This window comes from Narcine bancroftii, chromosome 4 (genome assembly GCF_036971445.1).
Source record: "Narcine bancroftii isolate sNarBan1 chromosome 4, sNarBan1.hap1, whole genome shotgun sequence".
Taxonomy (NCBI): domain Eukaryota; kingdom Metazoa; phylum Chordata; class Chondrichthyes; order Torpediniformes; family Narcinidae; genus Narcine; species Narcine bancroftii.
Genome location: NC_091472.1, coordinates 293,318,879 through 293,344,159, shown reverse-complemented (window position 1 = coordinate 293,344,159; position 25,281 = coordinate 293,318,879). Strand labels below are relative to the sequence as shown.

At 38.7% G+C, this 25,281-nt stretch overlaps 1 protein-coding gene across 3 annotated transcripts in view; it reads left to right on the top strand.

Annotated features, from left to right (window-relative positions):
* Positions 1 to 25,281, top strand: part of tanc1a (tetratricopeptide repeat, ankyrin repeat and coiled-coil containing 1a) — a 124,720-nt gene that overhangs the window by 55,329 nt on the left and 44,110 nt on the right. For all 3 annotated transcript variants that reach the window (XM_069935444.1, XM_069935443.1, XM_069935445.1), the window contains 5 exons: positions 1,981 to 2,212; positions 3,940 to 4,106; positions 10,732 to 11,339; positions 14,783 to 14,891; positions 20,017 to 20,139. In XM_069935444.1, coding sequence (XP_069791545.1) covers positions 1,981 to 2,212; positions 3,940 to 4,106; positions 10,732 to 11,339; positions 14,783 to 14,891; positions 20,017 to 20,139 — 1,239 coding nt within the window. The remainder of the gene's footprint in view (positions 1 to 1,980; positions 2,213 to 3,939; positions 4,107 to 10,731; positions 11,340 to 14,782; positions 14,892 to 20,016; positions 20,140 to 25,281) is intronic.

Genomic DNA, 25,281 nt, shown 5'->3' with positions numbered 1-25,281 from the left:
TCCATTTCCATAGTGATAACAAACAAATCTATAACCCATTAACTCTGTCAACATTTATGGTCCATAAACCTCCACCCAAATCTCAGCCTTTTGGTTCCTTGCACTTGAATGTTTAAACACATTTTAAAATGCATCATTTACTCTGTATGGCATTGATTTATGTCTCTTCACAATTCTATGGATAAAATTTCAGTTGGTTTATAAGTGACAAAGCTATCCACAAAAGGTCCAGTGTTTCATTTGCTACAGATTTGTAGCTCAAAACAGCTATGGTTCCTGTATTAAAAATTCTAATTTGATGGATTTAGCAAAAAAAATACATTGTACTTCTTTTTCCAGCGCTCAGTGGTCCGGAAATTCCCATGGTCCAGCACATTTAGGTATGCACTGCTTAACGTCCGTTGAAGCAACATCTGACTGCATATACATCCGCGGTCCTATAATTCAATTATCACGAGCAAGTCTGCAGCAATTTAGAAAAAGCAATTGCTAATTATAGGAAATTATATACTGTATACCCCAACTGATCCGATTGCCCCGTGCTTTTCCCGCGGCCCTGTATCAGTCCCACCTAATCTGACTGCCCTGCTCTCTCCCCAAAGCCCCGTGTTGGTCCCCTGATTGATCTGACTTCCCCGATCTCTCCTCACATCTGTGTTGGTCCCCATGCTAATCTCACTGCCCCGCCCTCTCTTCACAGTCCGGCATTTGTGCCAACACTGATCCCCACTCACAAAAATTTATAGGTACACTACATTCTCCCATATAGTATAATATGGTGTCCACATCGCAAAATGCCCAATTTCACAGAACATATGGATGTTAAGCAGCACATACTTATACAAACTCCTTATAGACAGCGTGAGTCTCGAACCCCGGTCCTGATTGCTGGTGCTGTCAAGGCATTGCACGAACCGCTACATTAGTTGTGCTGTTCCACTATTATTTCCTGTTTTAAGCTTTGATATGCTTACATAAGGGGTTCTCTTTGGGATCAATTTCTGTCTTCTGGCATTTTCTGTGGTCTGGCAATGGCCAGGTCACAACATCGCCAGATTAAAGAGGTATAACCTGTGCTGGATTTTAAGAGGTTGCCCATAATCTTGTATGTGTCTTGTAAATGGAATTGTTTGCTTTATATTTGGTTACTTGAAGTTTTTTCATTTCTACTGATGAAAGCAACTTTTGAGGTTGAATTCTCTAAGTGGGCTAGCTGACGTACTCAGTCTAAACATCACTAATTTTATGCTTAAAATACTGTTCTATTTTTCCTCAGCTGCCAAGAGTTAGCATGATGACAGTAGTGGTTCTGAGTACTATGGAGTCAGTTTTCAGATAGTAATGCAAGGCAGATTTGTTGATTGAAAAGTTTTGTTGACTTGTTAAGTTAGGTTGGGGATTGTTGCTTGCCAATGTTATCTTGTAAGCTTTTAAATATTTTTCAGGCTGCAATGTCCTAGATGCAGAGTTGATTTTGACTGCCAGAAAGTGTACGTCAATTATTATGGATTTTTTTTTCAATTCTAGTAATTGAAAGATTAGCTAAGTGTTTCCTTGTTTTTAAATTTCATGGGCCACTTGTTTTTGAAATTTCATGGGCTGGTTGTTTTCCACTCTTCTATCTTCCTGGCTCCAAATGTCAAGCATCAATGCTTCCCAACTATCTGGTATGCTCATTAACGCAATCATTTTTGACTGATCCCCTGGTTGCCTGTTTGGTTATGCATATTGCTCTTGCCTTTACAGGCTCACACTTTTATGCATAATAATTCTTGGCTATCAAAGACCGAAAAAGAGATAAAGATCATTAGATGCAGTAAGATTTGAAGCAGGAGAATCAAAGAAAGCATTGTCTGAAGCAACATGGGAATTGGATGCAAACACAATTGTAAAATGAATGTGAATTTAAAAATGCAGAACTCATTTGCAATGAGTCAACAATGCAGGAAACTTAAAATATCATTTTATTTTTAAAAACAGGTTGTTGCCTATCACTACTGTCAAGCTGACAATACTTACACTTGCCTTGTACCAGAATTTGTCCACAGTATAGCAGCTTTACTTTGTCGTGCTCCTCAACTAACAGCCTTCAGAGATTTGCTGCTGAAGGAATCACATCTTCAGAGTGTACTCAGTCTGCGTTCTTGTGTACAAGATCCAATTGCTGCATTTCAGAGGGGTATTTTGGAACCGCTTGCAAACCTGATTAAGGGTAAGTTCTCTTAGACTGATGGTTTGCAAAATGTATAAAGTTTTCTTGAATCTTTGTGAAAGGAGGATATCTAAGAAGAAGTAAGATTCCTTTATTGTTATGTCATTGTACAGAACAAAATATCATTACACAAAATTGCCTTCTGCTTGCCTGCCCCTTGCATTAAGAGAGAAAGAGAAGAAAAAGAGAGTCCCTTCAGAGTCACTGAGTGTCCTTGGATTAGCCTCAATGCTCCTGCAGCCTCTGCAGCTGCACAGACTCCTATCCGATCCATCGGGAACCCAAGCTCCAAATTCAAACCTGTGACAGAATCAGGAAGCCTTCAGCACACGTGGCCCTTCAGGAGCCTTTACCCTTAGGCCTTTTTGAATCGCGGTTCCAATTTCTGGTTCCCATGAGCCAGTCTTCTGCAGCCTGTGCTGGTCCCCCAATTTCAAGTCATCTGCAGCCTGTGTGGGTCTCCATGGTCACTCTACTGGAGGATTGACTCCTCTGCTTCTCCATCTCATTTGTGGAGGGGAGGAGTGTTCTCCCTGTTTCTGGTGCCTTGTGCCAGTTCATAGCTCCCCTGGAGACTGCAACTCTTTGTGGCCACTGCCGAGCTCAGGCACCACCATCTTGGAAACAGACCCCATGGTTGTAAGGTTTTGTAGAAATCTAAGTTATACAATTAGACGCAGAATTAAAAGGACACACTTACTCATTCTTCAACACAAAAATGGTGTCAGCCTTCTTTATTCTCTCAAGACACAACTCTTCTTCCCATAAAACACTATTCAGCAAAGCCCCTCTGCCCCTTTCATTGGCTCTCCGCCAAGCAGATGACCACGACACTCCTAATTTGCTCTTCCTGTGACCCTGCACGTGTGCATGACCCATCACGGTGTACACACTCCTTCGTTCTGACCCATGCATACGCATTACTTCTTTTGCATGTCGCCCTGGATACGTCACCAGCGGCAACTGGCTCTACTCCTGACCCACATATATATGTGACTGCAGTGGTTTTAAAGTAAAACATCATCAGCTCCTTTAGCAGGCCATTAAAAGGCTGTATGGAGGCCTTGGCATTAGGACTGGATGGTTGAACGCTTCGGATCAGCAATATGTCTTTGCTCTCAGCTTTCCTGAGACAGCACCAGCGGTAGCGTTGCTATTATAGTAGATCAGGCAGCGCTGCCATTTTTTTAGTTAAATTTTTTTATTTAAAAATATAATTGCATGTGCTAAAAATTAAATGTAATGGATGGGCATTTCCTAGGATATGCTAAGATAGATTTGTGCATATTTTTATCTCATGCTTTCTTGAAATGCAGGGGGCTATTTAGCTTCTTGAGTCTTTGCTAGCTTTCAGAATGTTTCTTCCAGTCACATTACTTCGTTAATATTGCGATAATCTATTCCTTGTCAATGTGCCTGTCGTTTCTTCCCTAACTATACCTGCGCCAGGGACAATCTACAGAAGTCATTTAATCTACCAGCACACTTTTTTTGGTTTGTGGAAGGAAATTGGAGTATCCAGGGAAATCCTGCAAAGTTACAGGGAGAATGTTCATCGTGCACGCAATATCTGAAGTAGAGATCAGCACTATGTACTGTTCAATTACATTGCCCTGGCAAAGTTACTGGAACTGAAAATTGTCATCAAGTACAAAAGAAATGTAAAATAATGAATGAAAGAAAAATTGGAGTAACAGTTGTTTCTCAATTTTATATTTGTCCTTCAGAAAAGAAGATCTCTGCAGAGGACTATATTATTTTAGTGGATGGTTTAAATGAGGCTGAATTCCACAAACCTGATTATGGTGACACAATTGCATCTTTTATCATTAAAATAATTTCTAGATTTCCATCTTGGCTGAAGCTGATTGTTACTGTAAGGACCAATCTACAGGTACTGATTTTTGACTTGCATTCATGAGTCTCTGAAAACCAACATATTGTAAACTTTAGTATATTATTCACAAAATTTAATGTTCCACATTTTCTCATTCTCGTGCGCGGACACACACACGTGTCACAATTTAGATGGTTTTTTAATAATTTGCCATGAATTACAAAAACTAAAAGGTCTACGCTGCAAGCCATTCTGTAGAAAATTACTGCATAGGTCATTTCATGTTGGATATCAAAATTGTAAATAAAGATAAAGATGTATTGAAATAGCTGCATAGTTTCAACAATTGTGGCAGCATTTGCAATAAAAAATGCACAGATATAAAGCTAGGAAAGTAAATGTAAGGTTATCATTTTTTTAATCCTCAAAATAACAACTCTGTAATCTAATCAGACAGAGCAATGAAGAGGAAACAGTTCCACAGTCTATGGTTTATTTTTCTGGCATGAAAATGAATTTATTGGTCGAAAGCCAAATGGCTGGAAACCTGAGCAATTCAACTGTTTATAACATTATTTGGCTGGTAAATTTGGCTTAATTGCTCTCAGCAATTTTGTTGAAAGAATTTCTGTTACTTCCCAATATTGCAAATTGTTTAAGTGTCATTCAGTATGTGATCTTGTTTAATAGAGCATGAGGTGATGTAATTAGCAGAAGCTGGCAAAATGCCGTTCCAACCTCAACTTGGGAAGCTCAAATATGTTCCCATCACTTAAGTCTTGGTAATTTCATATATCTTTAATTCCTCAGTATGCAACGATACATCTTGATGGTACATTTCTAATAGGAGGATGCTGTAATTATAAATTATAGTTTATTTGATGTTGATTTAGAAATTTAGTAAACTGTTGTGGCGGTGTGAACAGTGGAAGAAACACAGCTACCACGTTGAGGGTTGATAACAAAGGTTTTTATTCAAATTCAGCCCGTCCCTTTAAGGGCAGCATGAGCTCAGTCACCTGGTGCATTGTGACATCATAAATCGCTGCCCAGGGTGGGCGCTGGAAGGGATGTTGGAGTCGGAGAGAAACCTCTGACGACGCCATTTCCCCATGGCTGCCCCGCCACGTGGCAATACAAGCGAAGCTGGTTCGCCATGAGGATTTGTGCTGCCACACTGTTCAATTTATTATTGTTAACATTTAAATTTCTTTTTTTTTTCATGTGTACACTGGAAGAAAATGTCAATTTGTGCAAAATATATTAATTATAAAAAGAATTGGCTCTGTAAAAACTACCACTTTTCTATTGCAAATTAAGTTCAAATTGGTGACAAAAAGTTTCACAGAAGTACTTTCAACATTATTGTATCCTCTGACTACCTTATGGAAATACTTGATAAAAGTTACAATTAAATATGTAGGTTAGAATGTTTCCAGTGGACATTAATCTATGTTGGTTATATAGTACAACTCCAATTTATACAAAATGATATCGATAAACATTTTTTTTTCTCGGAGAACTGGTCATTAAAAAAAAATATCAACTGGTCATTTAAAAAAAATATCCCAGGAGCAACAGCAAATCACTTGTAACAGCTTTTAAACAATAACAAACAGCAAGGGGAGGGTTTTTAAGCATTAAAATAATGTTTAATTTTCACCAAAAAAAAAAATTCTGGCTGCCTCTGGGAGCCCGGAGTCCCCGCTCCTGCAGTCAGTTCGGCTGTGAAAAATTTTCAGATAAATGAGGATTTCTGATTTGTTTTAGATATCCTCATTTATCTGAAATTCTGAAAAAAATTTGGATAATTGAGGATTTTGGAGAATCTGGTAATCAGAGTTGTACTGTATTAGAATATCGATTGAATATTTTATTTTAGAATGGTGATTGAATGGCATTGTTCAATTTTAACAAAGCCTTTGATTATCTTTATTGTGTTTGCTAATAACTGTTTTGGTATTTCATAAAATAAATAGATTCGTAAAGCATTAGCAGAAGATTTTTAAAATTCATTCATGGTTTGTGGATTTCGCTGTTAAAACGAGCATTCACAGCTCATCACTAATTTGAGAAAATCTTGATGAGGATTACTGGTAGTTATTAATGTATGCTGGTTAAAGATGATCTTTCAGTGCTTTAAGTAGGGGATTTCTCCCTCTAACTAAGGTAAAATAATATATTTCCAAATTTGACTTGGAGAAATGAGTGCAAAAGGTTTTGGCTTGAGAAGAGGAGTAAAACATGAAAGTATGGACAGTGCTCAGATGAAATATTAGTTGTCGTTCCTCCAATTTACGGGTGGCCTTGGTTTGGCAGTGCATGAGGCCATGGACAGACATATCGGCACAGGAGTGGGGCTCAGAATTGAAATAGTTGGCCACTGGGAGATACCTGTCATTTATACGGACAGAGTAAGGATGCTCAATGAAGCCATCTCCCAATCTCTCTCCAGTCTCTCAGATGTAGGGAAGTGCACAAATGGAGCACCAGATGCAGTAGTTGACTCTTACAGATTCATAAGTGAAGTGCTGTTTCACTGAGAAGGACCGTTTGGGGCCCCAAATGGTGGTGAAAGAGGTCTGGGCGCAAGTGTGGCACTTCCTGTGGTCACAGGGTAGGTGCCAAGGGGGCGAGGAGTGGATGAAGGAGTCTAAGGGAGCGGCCTCTATGGAAGGAGAGGGGATGTCTGATGCTGGGATCACATTGTAGGTAACTGAAATTGCAGAGGGTAGTGGTTGAGGATGGGGAGGGGTTCTGTTTTTGTTGCATCTAGGGGCAGAGGGGGCCAGAGCAGATGAGCAGGAAATGGAGGAGCCGGGTAAGGGCTGAGTTGATGGTAGAGGGGAAGCTACATTCTCTGCTTGCTATGGCAGACAATTCTATAGATTCACTACACATATAACCATTTATGGAAAAAGTAGTTCCTCTTCACCTCAATCCTGAATCTTGAGGCTATATCTTCTTGTTCCAATCTCACATACCAGTGGTTTTCATTTTTCTGAATTCCAGCGAATTTGGTCCCAGTTGATTCCCTGTCATCTCTTAAGCTAACCCTCTCCACTACAGAATCGCCTCCAAAGCCAACATATCTGGAGACCAGAACTGCTGATTTCCTCCTCTTTACATGGTAATTAGAGATTGATTGAACCTCAGTTCAAAATTTGTTCTATTAATGTGAGGTTGTGTAATAGATTCCTCCATAACTTTTTAATTATTTGTAATATATACATAACACTCTCTCTGAGGAAAAATAACTTTAATGTTTAGAACAGAGATGAGGAGGAATTTATATATTCAGAGAATGTTGAATTTATGGAAATCAATGCTTAAATCATTGGATGCATTTAAGACAGATGTAGATAAGTTCTTGATTCAAAGATGAATTGAAGATTATGGGAAGAAGGAAGAGGAATGGGGTTAAAAAGGATGGTAAATCACCCATGATGAATTGGTGGGGTAGATTCAATGGGACGAATGCCCTAATTGTCATATTTTAAGATATTGATTAAACAATATATCTGTGTATCTTACAAATAAGCCGTTATTTCCTGTGGGTATATGGAGATTAGAACAGAATCTTGAGGGCCACTTAATCATTTGGCTTCATGTTCTTGGGATGTATATCTTGCTACCAGCTAATAAATATAGATTTGTACATCCAATTAAAGTTTGTGCATAGATTAATGAATAAGAGATAACTGCAGATCAACAATAAGAAGCAACCTGTTTCAAATTCAGCAAGTATGTTTGTTTAGATTTGGCACGATCATTTCTTTCATTCTGTGTAGGGGAAGTCTGTTCTCCTGCCTTGAAAGAAGCACTGTTAATCATCTTTTCTTTCATGACTGTTTACTCTGGGGTTTCTGGGAATAAAAATGATTAGTAGACTGATATGAAGGATGAAGATGTTATTGTACGTCAGCAAGGAGGTGTTTACATACGCTTGAGATTAGGCTGCATTTTTCTTTGTAGAGGTTCTTCACCACTGTGACTTAACAATAAATGAATAATAGAACAATCTAATCCAATAGTCTACCAATCCTTTTTTTAAAAGCAGCAATATGATTATAATGGAGTCCCGGTTGGTGTAGCGGTTTGTGCAACGCCAGGGTTTGAAGCCTGTGCCGTCTGTAAGGAGTTTGTGTCTTCATGGGTTTTCCTGGGGTCTCTGGTTTAATCCCACTGTTTGAAAATGTACCGGGGGTTGTAGGTTAATTGGGCAGCACAGATTTGTGAGGTGAAATGGCCTGTTAGCATGTTGTATGTGTAAAATTTTTTAAAACACCAGGGACTTCAGTTGCTGGGATATGAGGCAAAAAAAAACTGCTAGAAGAAATCAGCACCGTTAGAGGAGAGTGAAGTTTTCTTCATGAAGGGCTTTGGTCTTGTTGAATAGTTTTGACTCAAAACGTCAAAAAGTTGCCACCTTTCCCATTCTCTTTCTTCCCCCCCCTCCCACCAATGCTGCTGGACCTGCTGAGTTCCTTCATTGCATTTGTAATGGTTGCTTTGGTGGGTGTGAGAGGAACAGCAAATTTTGATCTCCTTTAATGCAACCATTTTAAAATTGTAGCTAAAAATGCTGTTTAAAGTTCAGTATGCAGAGACCCATAATTTGGCATCAATAGGATAATGACAGAATTGAAGTCATGCCCAAAATCTCAAATATTTCTGTCCTTCTGGATGCCATTTAAGGAATGAATTTGCTGTAAGAAGGGTGGTGGAGTATCATTCAGAATGTAGGAAACTTCAATGAGAGCATTAAAGATTTCTCCTTGCCACTTTCTATAAGGAATAGGTGTCAGAAAGAGTATTTGTAAAGAAACTGCAGCAGCCACACTTGGACTTTCTGTTAGTAGTGACATTATCTGACGGGTGCTGGAGGAGAAAAAGATTGAGAGAAATGCAAGTCTCAGAAGGCAATATTTCTTCGAAAGGCTTCTTTAAATGCAAGTACTCTGACTGGCTAAAAAAAACACTGGCTAATTATGAAATGTTCCTTTAGAGTAGCAATGGGAAAGTGAACAGAGCTTTGCACATCAACATCTTACAACAGTGAGATTTCAAGGAGAGTTCATAAACTGTTTTTATTTCCAATATATGCCTCCCTTTTAAAATATTATTTGCCTATGCAGTATTTATTATTACAAGCCTACAGTACTAAAACTTAAAATGCATAGAAATTCACAAGAATTCAAACATTAGAATAAATATAGGACCATAAGACATAGGAGCAGAAATAGGCTATTCAACCCATCGAATCCACTCTGATATTTAATCATGAGCTACTCAAGAATCTTTCCCAATGGCCTGACCTCTACAACTGCCTGTGGCAACAAATTCCACAGATTTACCACCCTCTGGCAAAAGAAATTCCTCTGTATCTCTGATCTAAGTGCCCTTCAATCCTGAAATTTTACCCTCTTGTCCTAGATCCTCCCACTAAGGGAAACAACTTTTTCAATATCTACTCTGTCCATGCCTTTCAACACTTGAAATGTTTCAATGAGATGTTTCCTTCCTCCCCCCCCCCCCCTTCTATATTCCAATGAATACAGGCCAAGAGCTGTCAAATGATCCTCATTTCATAATACTTTCATTCCCTGAGTCAACTTCTTGAACGTCCTCTAAACCCTCTCCAAAGTCAGTATATCCTTTCTTAAATGAGGAGTCCAAAACTGTTCACAATGAACTGTGAGGTATCACCAGTGCCTCAACATCACATCCCTGCTCTTGCATTCTATTCCTCTGGAAGCGCATTGCATTTGTCTTCACCACTGACTCAACATGTAAGTTTACTTTAAGGCTATCCTGCATGAGGACTCCCAAGTCCCTTTGCATCTGGGTATTTTCAATTTATAATTTAAAGTTTCAGTCTGGACTGGTAATAGTGAACTCTTTAGTTAAAAGCTTGCAGGTTCTGATGTATACTCCTAGGACTTGTATAGAATAACATTTGTTATTACAATATGTTATTTAGGGAATACTAAATTAATGGAGGTAATTCTTGGAGTAAGATGATTCAGATGTCTCATTCACTTTAATACCATAATAGTATTGAAAAAAAAAAATTGATTGGCATTTCTCCCAGTGTTCTGTTGAACATGTATATCCTAAATCAGCTCCGAGAATATGAACAGGTTACTTTCATTGCTTTTTATGAAGTTACTTTATGTGCTCTTTGTCACCATTTGTCTACTTAAACATTTGATGAATACTTTGGTTGTAAAGAAATGTGTGATATGAGGCCTGTTTCAATACAAATCATTCAAAGGGAAATAAATCCTGCTGCTTTGTGTCCCAAAAATTTAAAGAATTTGTATATTTGACGGAATTCAGACTATGATGGGATCCTAAAAATACACCCTGTTGGAAAAACTAGATAGCCAGTTGCTACACAGGTCATAAACTTACAATACCTTTGAGATAAAATTGTTTGGTGTAATGTTCTGCTTAGCATTTTTGAAATGCTTGTTTGTAAATTTGTGATCCTATAAGTGCATTCTCAAATTTCTATACCTGTTTTGGAGCTATAATTGGAACAAGTTTATTAACTATGATAAACAAAATGAAATGTACTACATAAATGATTTTGCAATTGTACAGAAGTTAGAGGTTTGATATATTTATTTTGATTTCCATTTGCCTCCTCATTTAACAAAAACGTTGTTTCTTACAGGATATTGCACGCCTTCTTCCATTCTTCAAAATTTCTCTAGATGATTTTCCAGAGAATGAAGATATTAATGGAGATCTGAATTCATTCATCCATCATAGGATTAATAATAGTCATAACATACTCAATAATATCACTTTGAGTGGAAAAGCTGATACCATCACAGTTAGCAAAGTTACCAATCATCTTACCATGCGAAGCCAAGGATCTTATCTGTATTTGAAGCTGACCTTAGATTTGTTTGAAAAAGGTCACCTCGTTATTAAGAGTACAAGCTACAAGGTTGTGCCTGTTTCCCTGTCAGAATTGTACCTTCTGCAATGCAACATGAAGTTTCTAACACAAACTTCCTTTGAAAGAGCCCTTCCTGTGTTAAATGTGGCTTTGGCATCTCTTCATCCATTGACTGATGAGCAAATTTTCCAAACAATAAATGCTGGGTTTCTGAAGAGTGAATTGGATTGGGAGGATTTCCAGCAGAGAATGGATGGCCTTTCATGTTTTCTGATCAAACGAAGGGACAAAACACGAATGTTTTGCCATCCATCATTTAGAGAGTGGCTGGTTTGGAGAACAGATGGTGAAAAAATGGATTTTCTTTGTGACCCAAGGTTAGTATATAAGGAGGTGAACTTTGAAATTGTCTATATAGATTAAATTTGCTTTGTTCACTTTTGTCTACTTACTTCAACCAAATTCACCTTCGTTCCAAACACAGTTTTAATTAACACAGATTTTTGCCAGGTCAACAAATGTGACATATTTAAGAAAGGTTGAAAATCAAAACTTCAGATGCTGGAAATCTGAAATAAAAATATTGCAGGAAATACATAAGCAACATTAATTGAAAAATAAATATTATGGGCTAAAGATCCTTAGTCTGAATTCGGAAAGTGTTGAAAGTGGTTGGGGATGGGGTTCGTGTACTTGGATGGATAGGAAAATTGGAATAACTGACAGGTGATCCCATGTTCCAAGGAATAAAGCCTTACCCTGCTCATCCTCTCCCTGTGGCTCAGGCCCGCAAGTACTGGTAACATCCTTGCAAATCTTCTCTGCACCCTTTCCAGCTTGACAAATATTTCCTATAGAATGATGACTAAAACTGAACAAGGTATTCTAATTGGACCTCATCAATGTCCTGTACATCTGAAGGCCAATATGCCAATGGCCTTTTTGACCACACTATCTACCTGTGATTTCACTCTCAAGGTAATATGTACATATACTTCTAGATCCTTCTGCTCTACAACACTCCCTAGATCATTGCCCTTTACGTGTGGGCCCTACCCTTGTTAGACCCTACCCTTGTTAGACCTCCCAAAATGCAACATTCTTCTTTCTCTGTATTAAATTCCATCAACCATTCTTCTGCCCACCTGCTCAGGTCAAGATCCTGCTGCAATTTTTGCGAACTGTCTTGATTATCTACCATACTAGCCATTTTAGTGTCGTTCGCAAACTTGCAAATAATACCATGTACATTTTCATCTAAATCATTGATATAGATGACAAGCACCAATGGGCCCAGGACCGAACCCTGGGTCATATTACTAGTTACATGCCTTCAGTCCAAAAAAACTTTTACCATTAACCCCCTGTTTTTTTCCATGGAGCTAATTTTCTATCCAATCTAGTATCTCACCTCGGATCACACGCCATCTAACCTTCCAGAGCAGCCTGCTGTGTAGAATGTTATCGAATGCCTGGATTGGAAGTACTGGAAAAAGAAGGATGTATTTTCTGCTTCAAAGGAGCCACAGGGATCAGCACCTTTATTAAGGGGTCTGAAATGCCAATGTGTAGGAGTCTTCCCAAGTGCAATTTTGGGAACACTGGTTTAGTGGTTTTAGTCTTTCATCACCTGTTCTGGGAGTATGGGTGAAACAGTTGGGTTCATAAATTGGAGTCCCAATATGTGGAAGTGCGAGGATATGGAATGAAATCTTGCTCCTGAAGATCTGAGGAAAAAGAGTCCGATACTTTGCAGAATTAGCACAGTTGCACTATTTAGAAGAACTCAGAATTCAACAACCTTTGGTTCTTGGAACATCAAATACCATCATTGCTTTTTACTCATCTGTCATTATTTTGCATTTTAAAACATGATACACAATTTCAATTATTGACAAGCAATTTTTGATGAGATTAAGTTTCCATTAATGACCAACCTTGCCTCAAAAGATTAATTTGTTATTACTATTCTAGATTTTGGGTAAATATTCAAAACACACAAGTTTAAAAAAGAATGAACTAACTATCTAAAATCAAGAAATGGCAAGAAGAGTGAGGAGAACACTTTATGACATTTCTATCTATCTCTAGATAAGTCTCTCCATCTCAGGAAATGAGATATGTATTGATATTTACTGCAAACTCGATGACTCCCACAGCTACCTAGACTACACCTCTTCCTACTCTGTCTTCTGTATGATATCACCAAGTTTCTCTGACTTTGCTCTCCAGGTGGGGTCTTCTACTTTAAGGCTCTCAAAATGTTCTCCTTCTTTGCGCAATATGGGTATCTCTCCAGTGTGGTTAGTAAAGCATTTTCCTTCACTCACCTCCCCCCCAAAAAAAAAGTGATGGGACCTTTGTCTTCCCCTTTCACCCCAACAGCTTTCACGTTCAGCGCATCATCCTTCATAGTTTCTGACAACTAGGCCCCACCACCAACCACATCTATCCCCTACCCATCCTTTACAGCTTCTGCAGGGGTCACTCCATCTGTGACCCAGGGTACTTTCACCTGAAACTGCAGGATGCACAATACGTGTTCTTATTCCTCCCCCCTCAACACTATCCATAGACCTAAATAACCTTTTCAGGTGAGACAAAGATACACATGTCCCTCCTTCAACCTCATCCACAGTATTTAATCTTCCTGACGTCACCTCCTCTACATCAGTGAGACCAGACTTGGCAACTGTTTTGCAAATCCTCTGTCTTCAATAGCCATCCTGACCTCTTGGTTATACAGTATACCTTTTTGACTCTTCTTCCCAATCCACACCATTCTGTCCACCCTTTGCCTTCTCCACTGCCAGAGCAAAGCACATTGGAAAATAGAGCAACAATACTTCATATTCTGCCTAGTTAGTCTGCTACCCAATGACATGGCATTGAATTTTCCAACTTGGAAAATGAGTTCCCTTTCTCTTACAGTATACATGTTCTTCTCTCTTCTTCCCCCCCCCCCCCAATTCTGCTCAGTTCTGATTCTATCCTCTTCTACCCACACATAACTTAAAAATCTTCCCCCAGTTCCGCCTGGTCCTAACTGTCTTTCACATGTCCCCAATAGCTTCCATGATATTACAATTCTCTACTTATTCAATTCCAATATTGCTAGCCTTTATTTTCTACCGATTAGCTTCCATCTAGCTGCTCCAGCTTCGCCCTGTATGATTGATCTTCCTCCACCCAACATTTTTCTCTACATCTTCCTCCACGTGACATTTTTCTCTCCATCTTCCTCCACCTGACATTTTTCTCTCCATCTTCCTCGACCTCACATTTTTCTCTTGCCTTTCCCTCCCTTTGACCTTCACCAGTCCATCATCTGTCTTTGTACTACTTGGCATCCTCATTTGTCTGTAATCGTTCACCCCTCCCTGGTTCACCAGTCCCCTACAGGGCCCTGTCCTCATTATCCCCTGTCTATGCACAATCTTGTTTCCAGCCTAAATTTTTACTATTTTTCTTCCACTGATGCTGCTCCACTCATTAAGTTCCTCCAGCAGATATTTTTTCTTTTACTCAAAGGCATGAAAGATGGTAAATCCAGAGGAACCTGACTCCAGTCAGGTTTAAATCTTAAGGAAAATTAAATTTGTTTAAAATCTGTCCTTTTGAGGAGCAGAGTAGGAAGAAAATTAATACTGTAGTATATCTCTTTCAAGTACTGCCTCCAACACAAGATGCCTCCAGTGACTGACTCATCATGGCATGGTATTGTTTGAGCTAGAATACCCTGTTCTGAATAGCTATTAACTATTACTAATTGTTTTACAATATTTAAACTTTTATGGTCTAAAATCCTATTATTTCATAGGAGTGGGCATGCACTTTTGGCATTCATGCTTTCTCGCCAAGAAAGAAAACTAAATCGACAACAGACTGTAGAATTTGGCCATCACATACTGAAAGCACATATTTTTAAGGTAATTTTAGAATCATGTTAATTCACATTAAATGAAATTGTTTTAAAAATGGTTGAAATTATTACTTGATGTACTTTAAACATCTAGAAAACAAAAAAGGAAAATCTGTTGTTTAAAGGTACTGTATTTGTTTGGAGTTGTAGAATCCTAAATATACAGTCAGATTATTCAAAAAGAATTGCATAGAGTAAAACCATTTGGTACCCTCTGGACTTTGGCACCGGACTGCAGACTTTCCAAACTATTGGATATTACTCCAAACATTTTCATTTAAAAAATTTTAAAGTATTTAAAAAAATCTTTTTAACCCCTCCCTCTAAACAAGGTTAACTTACATATCTAATATACGTAGGAAACAAATGATGAAATTTGGAAACCAGACAACGCTTCTCAGGAGCATCGAAGTACTCTAATTCTTTAAATTATAATAATAATCCATTAATGAGCTCCCATGTTTTGTAAAAATTCACTTTTATATCTTTAACATTGTATCTGATTTTTTTTCTATATGACCGCCTGTCACCATTGAATATGAGTAGATGGGGTACTGTCTTTCCATTTCATCAATGAGATAAAAGCTAAAATTTACTTCTAAGATGGAGTCAATAGTAAATCCTCTTCTTGAGAAAAACCAAATAAAGCAATTAAAGGGCAGGGTTCTAATTTGACCCTATAAATGACGGATGAAGTTTGAAAATAATTTTTACAAACATTTTCTAAACTAGGGTAAGCCAAAACATATGTATCAATGAAGCCTCAAAAATTTTACACTTGTCACATAGTGGATCAATATCAGAATAAAAGTGAGACAGTTTAACTTTTGAAATATGTACTCAATGCATCACTTTGAATTGTTACAAAAGAAGGACTCATTAATCAAATTTAGAACAATATCCCAGTCCTCATTGAGAAGTGGCAAATTCAAGTCATGCTCCCAATCACTCTTGATCTTAACTAGTGAAGCTATTCTGAAGTCCATCAAATTATTATAAATAATTGATATTGAACCTCTATGAGAAAATACAGTCAAATCAAGAATGTTTGTTTCAGAAATCTGTGGAAAATCAGAGAGCTTGGACTGAACAAAATGTCTGACCTGTAGATATCTGAAAAAATGATGGGTAATTGAAATTTTGCCATCAGTTTTTCAAAAGAAGCAAAATTATCTTGAATAAAAAGATCTTTAAAATTTTTGATACCTGTGTACGCCACTCTCTAAAACCTATATCTGACAAAGAAAGTTTAAAAAAAAAGTGATTGACTATATAGGACTGGGAAGAGAAAAACTATGGATTCCAGAACATTTTCTAAATTGTGCCCATATTCTCAACCGATGCCTCATTGTCAGATTACTTGTTAATTTAGAACAGTGGTTTTCAAACGGCCCCCCCAAACTCTCATCCCCTATGCTATAAATGCTCGTGATTAGTAAGAGATTCCTTAAGGTGGTATGTGAGTGGGGAAACAAGGTTGAGAACCACTGCTCTAGAACCAAATGTTACTGAAATATTTTTCCTGAGAAAATTGTCATTGGCCCATTTCCTTTGGAGTAATGAAACTGCACATAACGAGTCAATTGGGTATGATTAAAACAGTGGTTTTCAAACTTTTTCTTTCCACTCACATATCTCCTTAAGCGATCCCTTACTAATCACAGAGCATTTATGGCATAGGGAGTGTGAATTTAAGGGGGGGGGGAGCCAGTTTGAAAACCACTGTTCTTCCTAATTCCATCCCAGGCAAAGTTCACAGCCAGCACTCTGGACCTCCAGCTCAAGCTCTGGATTAATGACTGAGTAGCTATTAGATGTTTGGAGTATAATGTATTTCTCAGTGCATACCTTATTTGCTGGGGTTAACTAATTTGCATGTTTCCCATGGCTATACAGGAAAAGAATTGTTGATTTGAGATATTTTCTGAAATGAATTTTTATAGTAATAGAGATCTCCCCCTTGAAAATGAGCAAATCAAAAGCCCACAGAGTATGGACTGATTAGACAGGTGTGTTAGAGTACTTGCGATATAAGTATTTTTTTCCTTTGAAATCAACATAACTGATTTTTAATTTGCCTAATGGAATCAAACAGGAAAGTCTGCAGATTTGGGGCTGTAAATGGAATTATGGCTTTGTGGCTAAATTTGCAGATGATTCCATGATAGGGCAGGTGGTGCAAAATTCCCACGGTGCAAAGCGACTTGGGAGTCCTTGTTCAGGATACCCTAAAAGTTGACCTTCCAGGTTGATTTGTTGATGAAGAAGATGAATGCAACGTTGGCATTCATTTCTTGAGGAATAGCATATAAGAGCTGAGATATAGTGTTGAGACTATAAAGCACTGGTGAGGCTTCACTTGGAGTTCTGCGTGCAGTTTTGGGTGCCTTATTTGAGAAAAGGCGTGCTGGCATTGGGTGTTTAGAGAAGATTTACTAGAATGATACCAGGAATGAAAGGATTAGCATATGAGGAATGATTGATGGCTTTTGGACTGTACTCGGAGTACAGAAAGATGCAGGGGAACCTCAGATGCATTTTGAATACTGAAAGGCCTGAACAGAGTAGATGTACCAAGAATATGTCCCATGGTAGGGGATTAGAGGACAAGAGGGCATAACTTAATGATAAAAGGGTGTCAATTTAAAACAGATGCGGAAAAATTTCTTTAGTCAGAGCTTCGAGGGCCTGTAGAACTTGTTGCCACAGGCGGCTGTGGAAGTGATGTCGTTGGGTGTATTTAAGGCAGAGATCATCTATTTGATTAGTCAGGGCATCAAGGGTTATGGGAGAAAGCTAGGGAGTGGTTCTGAGTGGGAAGATGGATCAGCTCATGATTAGAATGGTGGAGTATACTCAATTGGCCTACTTCTCCGAGTAAATTTTCTTATGTAACATCTGCAGCATTTAGACCACAAAATACATACAAGGAGTTTGAATGTTGTTATCTCTGATTTCTCACTTTTTATTGGAAAATGTAGTGCAAGGAAGCCTAGCGTTGTTTGTAAGGAGTTTGTGCATTCTCCGGGTGCTCTGGTTTCCTCCCACCCTCAAAAATGTATAGGGTTGTAGGTTAATTTGGGTGTAATTGAGCAGCATGGGTTTAAGTGGCTGGAATTAGCTTCTACTGTGTTGTAAATAAATAAATAAATTTTAGGTAAATTTGATACTTTCAATATCCAAGAGTCAAGAAAATTTTTAAAAACTGACCGAATAAATGGCTGTAGTTATGAACAAATCAAATGCAAAAGGTCTCCTCTACATCAGAGAGACTGGACGCAGACTGAGTGATCGCTTTGTTGAGCACCTCGGCTCTATCCGCCGCAATAGTGTGGATCTCCCAATGGTCACCCATTTCAATTCCCCACCCCATTCCCTTGCTGACCTGTATGTCCATGTTCACATGCACTGCCAGGCTGAGACCAACTGAAAATTGAAGAAACAACACCTCATCTTCTGACTGGGCACCCTCCAACCAAATGGCATTAATATTGTCTTCTCTGGCTTTTGTTAAAATCCTCTTCCTCCCTGTCACCTTCCCCCACCCCCCAGCTCTATCTTTCCCTTCCCTGGTCTCCTTTCACACAAACATGATAAATTCTTACCTCCTCCCTCATCATATCCAATTAACACCTTTTGTTGGTCTGGATTCCTCCCCCAGCCAGCACTGTCTGAATTCTGAGACTTTCTGAGATTGCCTGCTTCTGGCTCATTCTGCTTCTTCCCTGAAGAAGGGCTCAGGCCTGAAACATCGGGAATATATTTTTTCAATTTATGGATACTGAAAAGACCAACAGAGTTCTTTCTACAATCACAGTGTCTACAGACTTTTATATTTCACTAAAAGCAAAAGATTGACCATGTCATATTCTTTTAGGTACTCTACCCATGGAAAATAATTAGAGCATGACAAGAATGGAAATAATTGAAAAACACTGGTAATGCACTTGTATGGAAAAAGAGGACATTTGTGTTTTAACTGTTACTGGGCCAAAGCTGTTTGAGAACAACCAATAGTCTGTATTGAAGGAACCAACCCAAAGCAACAGCAAATTGCACATCATCGTAGGTGACCCAGCTGCATTTTCTTGCTGCTATTAGTGGGAGAAGGCCCTTAAAATTAATTAATTTCAAATATCATAAGTAGATTTCAAAGAACACAGATTTGGATTTTCAATAGGTTTGTGCATTTACCCAAATTGGACTGATCCTTAGGCGTTGCTGATGAGGCTAGCATTTGTTACCCACAATAAGATGACTTGAGAAGGTAGCCCAAAACTATCTCCTGTTCACCATAATTTGTATGCAGAGCTGCTTGCACAGTTTTGTAAAGATAATGAGATAAGAGATTCTGATTCAGATAATTCAGTAGTTTTCAAACTTCCCCCCAAAAACTCACATTCCACCTTGAGCAATCTCTATGCCATACGTACTCTGTGATTGGTAAGGGATTGCTTAAGGTGGAAGGTGAGTGGAAATAGAAGGTTGAGAACCACTGCTCTTGACCCATTTATTACTGAAATATTTGGCTTGAGTAAATTTGTCATTGGCCCATTTCCTTTGGAGTTAGGAAACTGGGCACATAATGAGTCAATTAGGTACGATTAAGACACTGTTTTTCAAATCTTTTTCTTTTCACTCACATACTATCTTAACTAATCCCTTACTAATCACAGAGCACTTATGGCATAGGGATTGCTTAAAGTGGTATGTGAATTTAGGGGGGCAGATTGAAAACCATTGAAATAATTTAAAAAATTATGTTCATGTCAGAATGGGATTAAGGATCTGATCTGCAAGGTATGAAATTACTGCGCTAATTATTGCAATCTCATCCTGTTCAAGCTTGATGATCTCCATTTATCCAACCTTCCCTCTTGGTGCCAGCTTTTGACATTACATGACATTGCTCCTTTCATGCCAGATCCATCTTAAATTCCATTAAAGATAAAAACAGGATTCTCATTTTCTTAACCCAAACTAAATCACAACCGGAATTGATTTTATTCACAGCTAATAGGGAAGATGGATCTTAAATAAGCATAGTTTAAAGTATTTTAAGAATTTCAATAATACGTATTAAATCTGATTTTTGAAACCAGTGATCATGTTTTAAATGTGTTTTTTTTAAGGGTCTGAGCAAAAAGACAGGCATATCTTCAAGTGTCCTTCAAGCCCTTTGGATGAGTTATAGCAGTGATGGATTGTCTGCTGCATTTGCATCCTTACGAAATCTTTACACTCCCAATGTGAAGGTAAGAGAATCTGTATGGTTACAGTAGCATTGTGGTGTCTTAATTATAAGTAAAATATTTTTTTATTTCCCACAAAAAAAATCTGTCCTTTGCAATATTAAATCAGAGCAGAAATGAAGTTCAGTAATGAAAATATTGATGATCATAAAGGTTACGACTGAAATCACAATCATATTTCATATTTACAGGCAATTTGTACTAATTTCTCCAGTTTATGCATGGTGATGAAATAATATTACAAGAGCATTCTTGTAATATTACACTACAGTCTGCATGTCATATTGGGAAGAGTATCAGGTTTGGTGGATTCACAGAGTGTTACAATCACGTAACTTTAATTAACATACAGGAGACAAACCGGGGAGAATGTCAAATAGTACTCTGTTACTATTCTTTGGCTTGGCTTCGCGGACGAAGATTTATGGAGGGGGTAAAAAGTCCACGTCAGCTGCAGGCTCGTTTGTGGCTGACAAGTCCGATGAGGGACAGGCAGACACGATTGCAGCGGTTGCAAGGGAAAATTGGTTGGTTGGGGTTGGGTGTTGGGTTTTTCCTCCTTTGCCTTTTGTCAGTGAGGTGGGCTCTGCGGTCATCTTCAAAGGAGGTTGCTGCCCGCCAAACTGTGAGGCGCCAAGATGCACGGTTTGAGGCGTTATCAGCCCACTGGCGGTGGTCAATGTGGCAGGCACCAAGAGATTTCTTTAGGCAGTCCTTGTACCTTTTCTTTGGTGCACCTCTGTCACGGTGGCCAGTGGAGAGCTCGCCATATAACACGATCTTGGGAAGGCGATGGTCCTCCATTCTGGAGACGTGACCCATCCAGCGCAGCTGGATCTTCAGCAGCGTGGACTCGATGCTGTCGACCTCTGCCATCTCGAGTACTTCGACGTTAGGGGTGTAAGCGCTCCAATGGATGTTGAGGATGGAGCAGAGACAACGCTGGTGGAAGCGTTCTAGGAGCCGTAGGTGGTGCCGGTAGAGGACCCATGATTCGGAGCCGAACAGGAGTGTGGGTATGACAACGGCTCTGTATACGCTTATCTTTGTGAGGTTTTTCAGTTGGTTGTTTTTCCAGAGTCTGTTACTATATTAAACAAGTATATAGTCATTCACATAAGACCTAGTTTGGACTCTGATATCAGTGGCCGCCTCTACACTACAGACACACGTGCGAGATCTATTGCAGTGCTACGGCTCAGCTTCAGTGTAAAAAGGTAACGGTTCCATTATTGTCACGTAATTCTACATTTAGAATGTAACATACATGAAATTCTTTAACTTGGTCGACCGTAAGGAAGACATGAGTGTTGCCACTTTGTCCAGCGCACCTCAGAGAAATGAGGGCCCAGTGAAGAATGAACTTGTGACCCTTAGTTACAAGACCAGTGCTCTAACCACTGAGCTAATGGAGCCTCTAGATGTGGTGCACATATTACCCATGACACTTCCAGCGACCTAATATGGATTGATGTCCGTGGCTTGGATCATGAGGCAGAGAGGAAGAATGTGCTGTGTGTTGGTGTTATATACAGTGGTAATCTGTGCTTGTAGCCAATAGTGATCCTAGGTGATTTAAATTAGCCAATGGAAAAGTGTACACTAATGGGTGGCTGAGTCCACTTTAGTTGACAGGTGATGTGACTTCCGAATAAGTTTCACACAGGGAGGACACATTACCACCCGCAATCCACAATGTTCCAGACAGGCAGGGAGGCCATGTGTTTCTCCACAATCCACATATAACATTCTACCCCTCGGAAGTCACATCACTCTGCAATCACTACAAAGACCATCAACTGGCTTATTTTCTTTTTAAAATATTTTTAATGAGTTTAATATATAAATCATACATGCACTGTCATCTAATAATAACAAAACTGGTCATATCTTATACATATCACATATGGTACAACTCTGATTATCCAAAATGATTGGGACTTGGCTCATTTCAGATAAATGGTTTTTTCAGAGAACCAGTAAGGCTTTTTAAGCATTAAAATAAAGTTTAATTCTCACAAAAAAAGAGTTGAATCATGGTAAATCATACAATTTAAAAAAAAATAGAAAAACAAAATACATACATGATATTTTTGTAAATAATACCCCCTACAACATCCCACCCTCCTCTAAACTACCCCTAAAGAAAGAAAGAAAGGAGATCACTTAACATAAAACTCTCAATCAATTATTTGCCATGGTTTGGAGCAACACCATCAATGCGTGGAAAGAAGATTAATAATTCAGCCCCATATATTCCAAATACGGGCTCCAAGTTTTAACAAAAAAGGAATAATTATTACGTAAATTATATGTTATCTTTTCCAAATGCCATCGCTGAATACAGGTAATTGCCAATATTTTTGAGCCACCGCTAAAGCCAATCTCAAAAAAAGAAATTTGAAATTTATTTAGTTTTAACTCCAAACTCAATTTCTTAATATAACCCAACAAAAATACTAAAGGATCAAATGGAATTTTCAATTTAAAAATAGCTTCTAAATGTTCCTTAAATCTATTCCAAAAAGATTTTACAGTCTCACAGAGCCAAGTAGAATGTAAAAAGGAACCAACTTCCTTATGACATCTAAAACATAAACCTGAAGAAATAAACTTGTATTTCCTCTTGTTGGTTCCTTAATATGCTGCTCAAGAAAGCTTTCGTGGATGTATTCTAAGTCCTCTTCCAGACTCCCACGACCAACTTGATTTTCCCAATCTATGTGGAAGTTAAGGTCCCCCATGACTACTGCCGTATCATTTTTACATGCCCCACTTATCTCTATTTATTTCCTGTGCCACTAAACTATTGTTATTTGGTAGGCGATAGCTGACACCCACCAATAATTTTTTCCCTTTGTTATTCTTTATCTCTACCCAAATGGACTCAACATTATGCTCTTTAGATCTTGTATCATCCCTCACTATTGCCTGGAGCTCATCTTTGATTAAGAGTGCAACTCCACCTCCCTTACCATCCTATCTCTTTGCACCACCTGATACCCTTGAAAGTTTAATTCTTATTTATGGTCACCTTGTAGCCATGTTTCCGAGATGACTACCAAATCATAGGCATGGATACCGATTTGTGCCTCAAGTTCACTAACCTTATTTCTAATACTGCGGGTATTCAGATAAAGTGCCCTTATGCTCTTTGTCCTTTTAATATCTAGTGACTTCTGTAACCTTTTCTTTTGATTTTTCTGCCCACTATTTTTCTTTGTAATTTTCTTAACACTGTCATTGACCTGAAAACTCACTGCACCATCTGATTTTTTTTTACTTTCTCCTCCCAACATTTTTTACTTTTCCTGGCCATTTCTTTATCTTCCCTACCCTTTTTCCTATCACTCAGGTTCCCATACCCCTGCCAAATTAGTTTAAACCTTGCCCCACTGTTGTACCAAACATACTTGCCAAAATGTTGACACCTTTTGGATTTAGGTGCAACCCGTCCTTCTTGTAAAGATCATGCCTTCCCAAAAAGAGATCCCAATGATCCAAGAAGCCAAATCCTTGCCCTGTACACCAGCCCCTCAGCACCTCACACGTTCATTTTCCTTATCCTTACATTCTTTTCATCACTTGCACTTGGAACAGGTAGTAATCCCGAGATCACCACCCTAGCGTTCCTGTCTTTCAGCTTTTGTCCCAGCTCACTGTAATCCCTTTTCATTATCTCCTCCCTTTTCTTGTCAATGTTGTTTGTACCCACATGTACCAAGACATCAGGCTGCTCTCCCACTCCTCAGAATATTTTAGACCCGATTTGTGATATCTCGTACCTTTGCACCAGGGAGGCAGCACACCATGCGGGTATACTTATCTGGCTCATAGAACCTCCTGTCTGTACCCCTGACAATGGAGTCCCCAATAACTACTGCATTTCTCCTTTTCTTTTTCTTTTGTACCACTCTGCCAGGCTCATTGCCATTGACCTGGTGCCCGTGGCCATCTTCTGTCCGGTCATCTCCCTCAACAGAATCCAACACAACATAACTGTTGCTGAGTGGGATAGTCACTGGTGTGCTCTCCGTTTTTCTCGCTTTTTTCTTTCCCCCCCTGACGGTTTCCCACTTACCTGACACGGGTTCTGGAGTATTTATCGCCCTGAAAGTTGAGTCGATTAACTCCTCACTCTCCCTTACAAGCCGCAGGTCATCAATCTGCAACTCCATATCCCTAATTTGCTCCCTTAGTAACTGCATCTCGGTACACCTGGTGCAGATGTGGCCATTTGGGAGGGTGGAGGTCACCCATTGTTCCCACATCCGACACCCAGTACAGAGCACTAACCCTACTGGCATGACTCTGAATACAAAGGCAATAACCAATTATATTGTATCATACGTAGCCTCGTATTTATTGTATTTCTCATCGTTCCAGAACATAATTTCTCCCATGTTTCCTTTTTTATCTTTATATTTAAATCTTGTTCCCATTTTTGTTTAGTTTTACCATTTGTTTCCTCATTCTCCTTTTCTTGCAGTTTAATATACATATTTGTTATAAATCTTTTGATTAACATTGTATCTGTAATCACATATTCAAGGTTACTTCCCTCTGGTAAACTCAGATTGCTTCCTAATTTATCCTTCAAGTAGGATCTCAGTTGGTAATATGCCAGCGCTGTATCTCCAGTTATATTGTACTTATCTCTCATTTGTTCAAAGGATAAGAATCTACTTCCTGAAATCTTTATGTACATGTTTTAACTATATACACTGAAACCTCGTTAGAATGTGATTTGTTAATCCACTGAATCACTTATAGCGCGGGTGTCTGTGAACCCCAAACATAGAAAATAAGTTGATTAAAATTCAGAATACCAATATTAAAAGAATGTGCTTGCTTCCTTTCATTGAAATTGCTAGTTATAGATAGGAGATCCTTCGAAAACTGGTAATATTTGGGTTTGATTATCCGTGGGCACTCTGACATATATGCATCTGTTCTGCGACTTGGCTGTAACGTGATATGAAATCTTGGACCCCAACTACTGCATTCTAACGAGGTTTTACTGTATATATATTTTTTAAAAATATTTTTTTGTATTTTTTATATGTACACACACACACACACACACACACACACACACACACACACACACACACACACACACACACACACAAAAGAAAAGAGAGA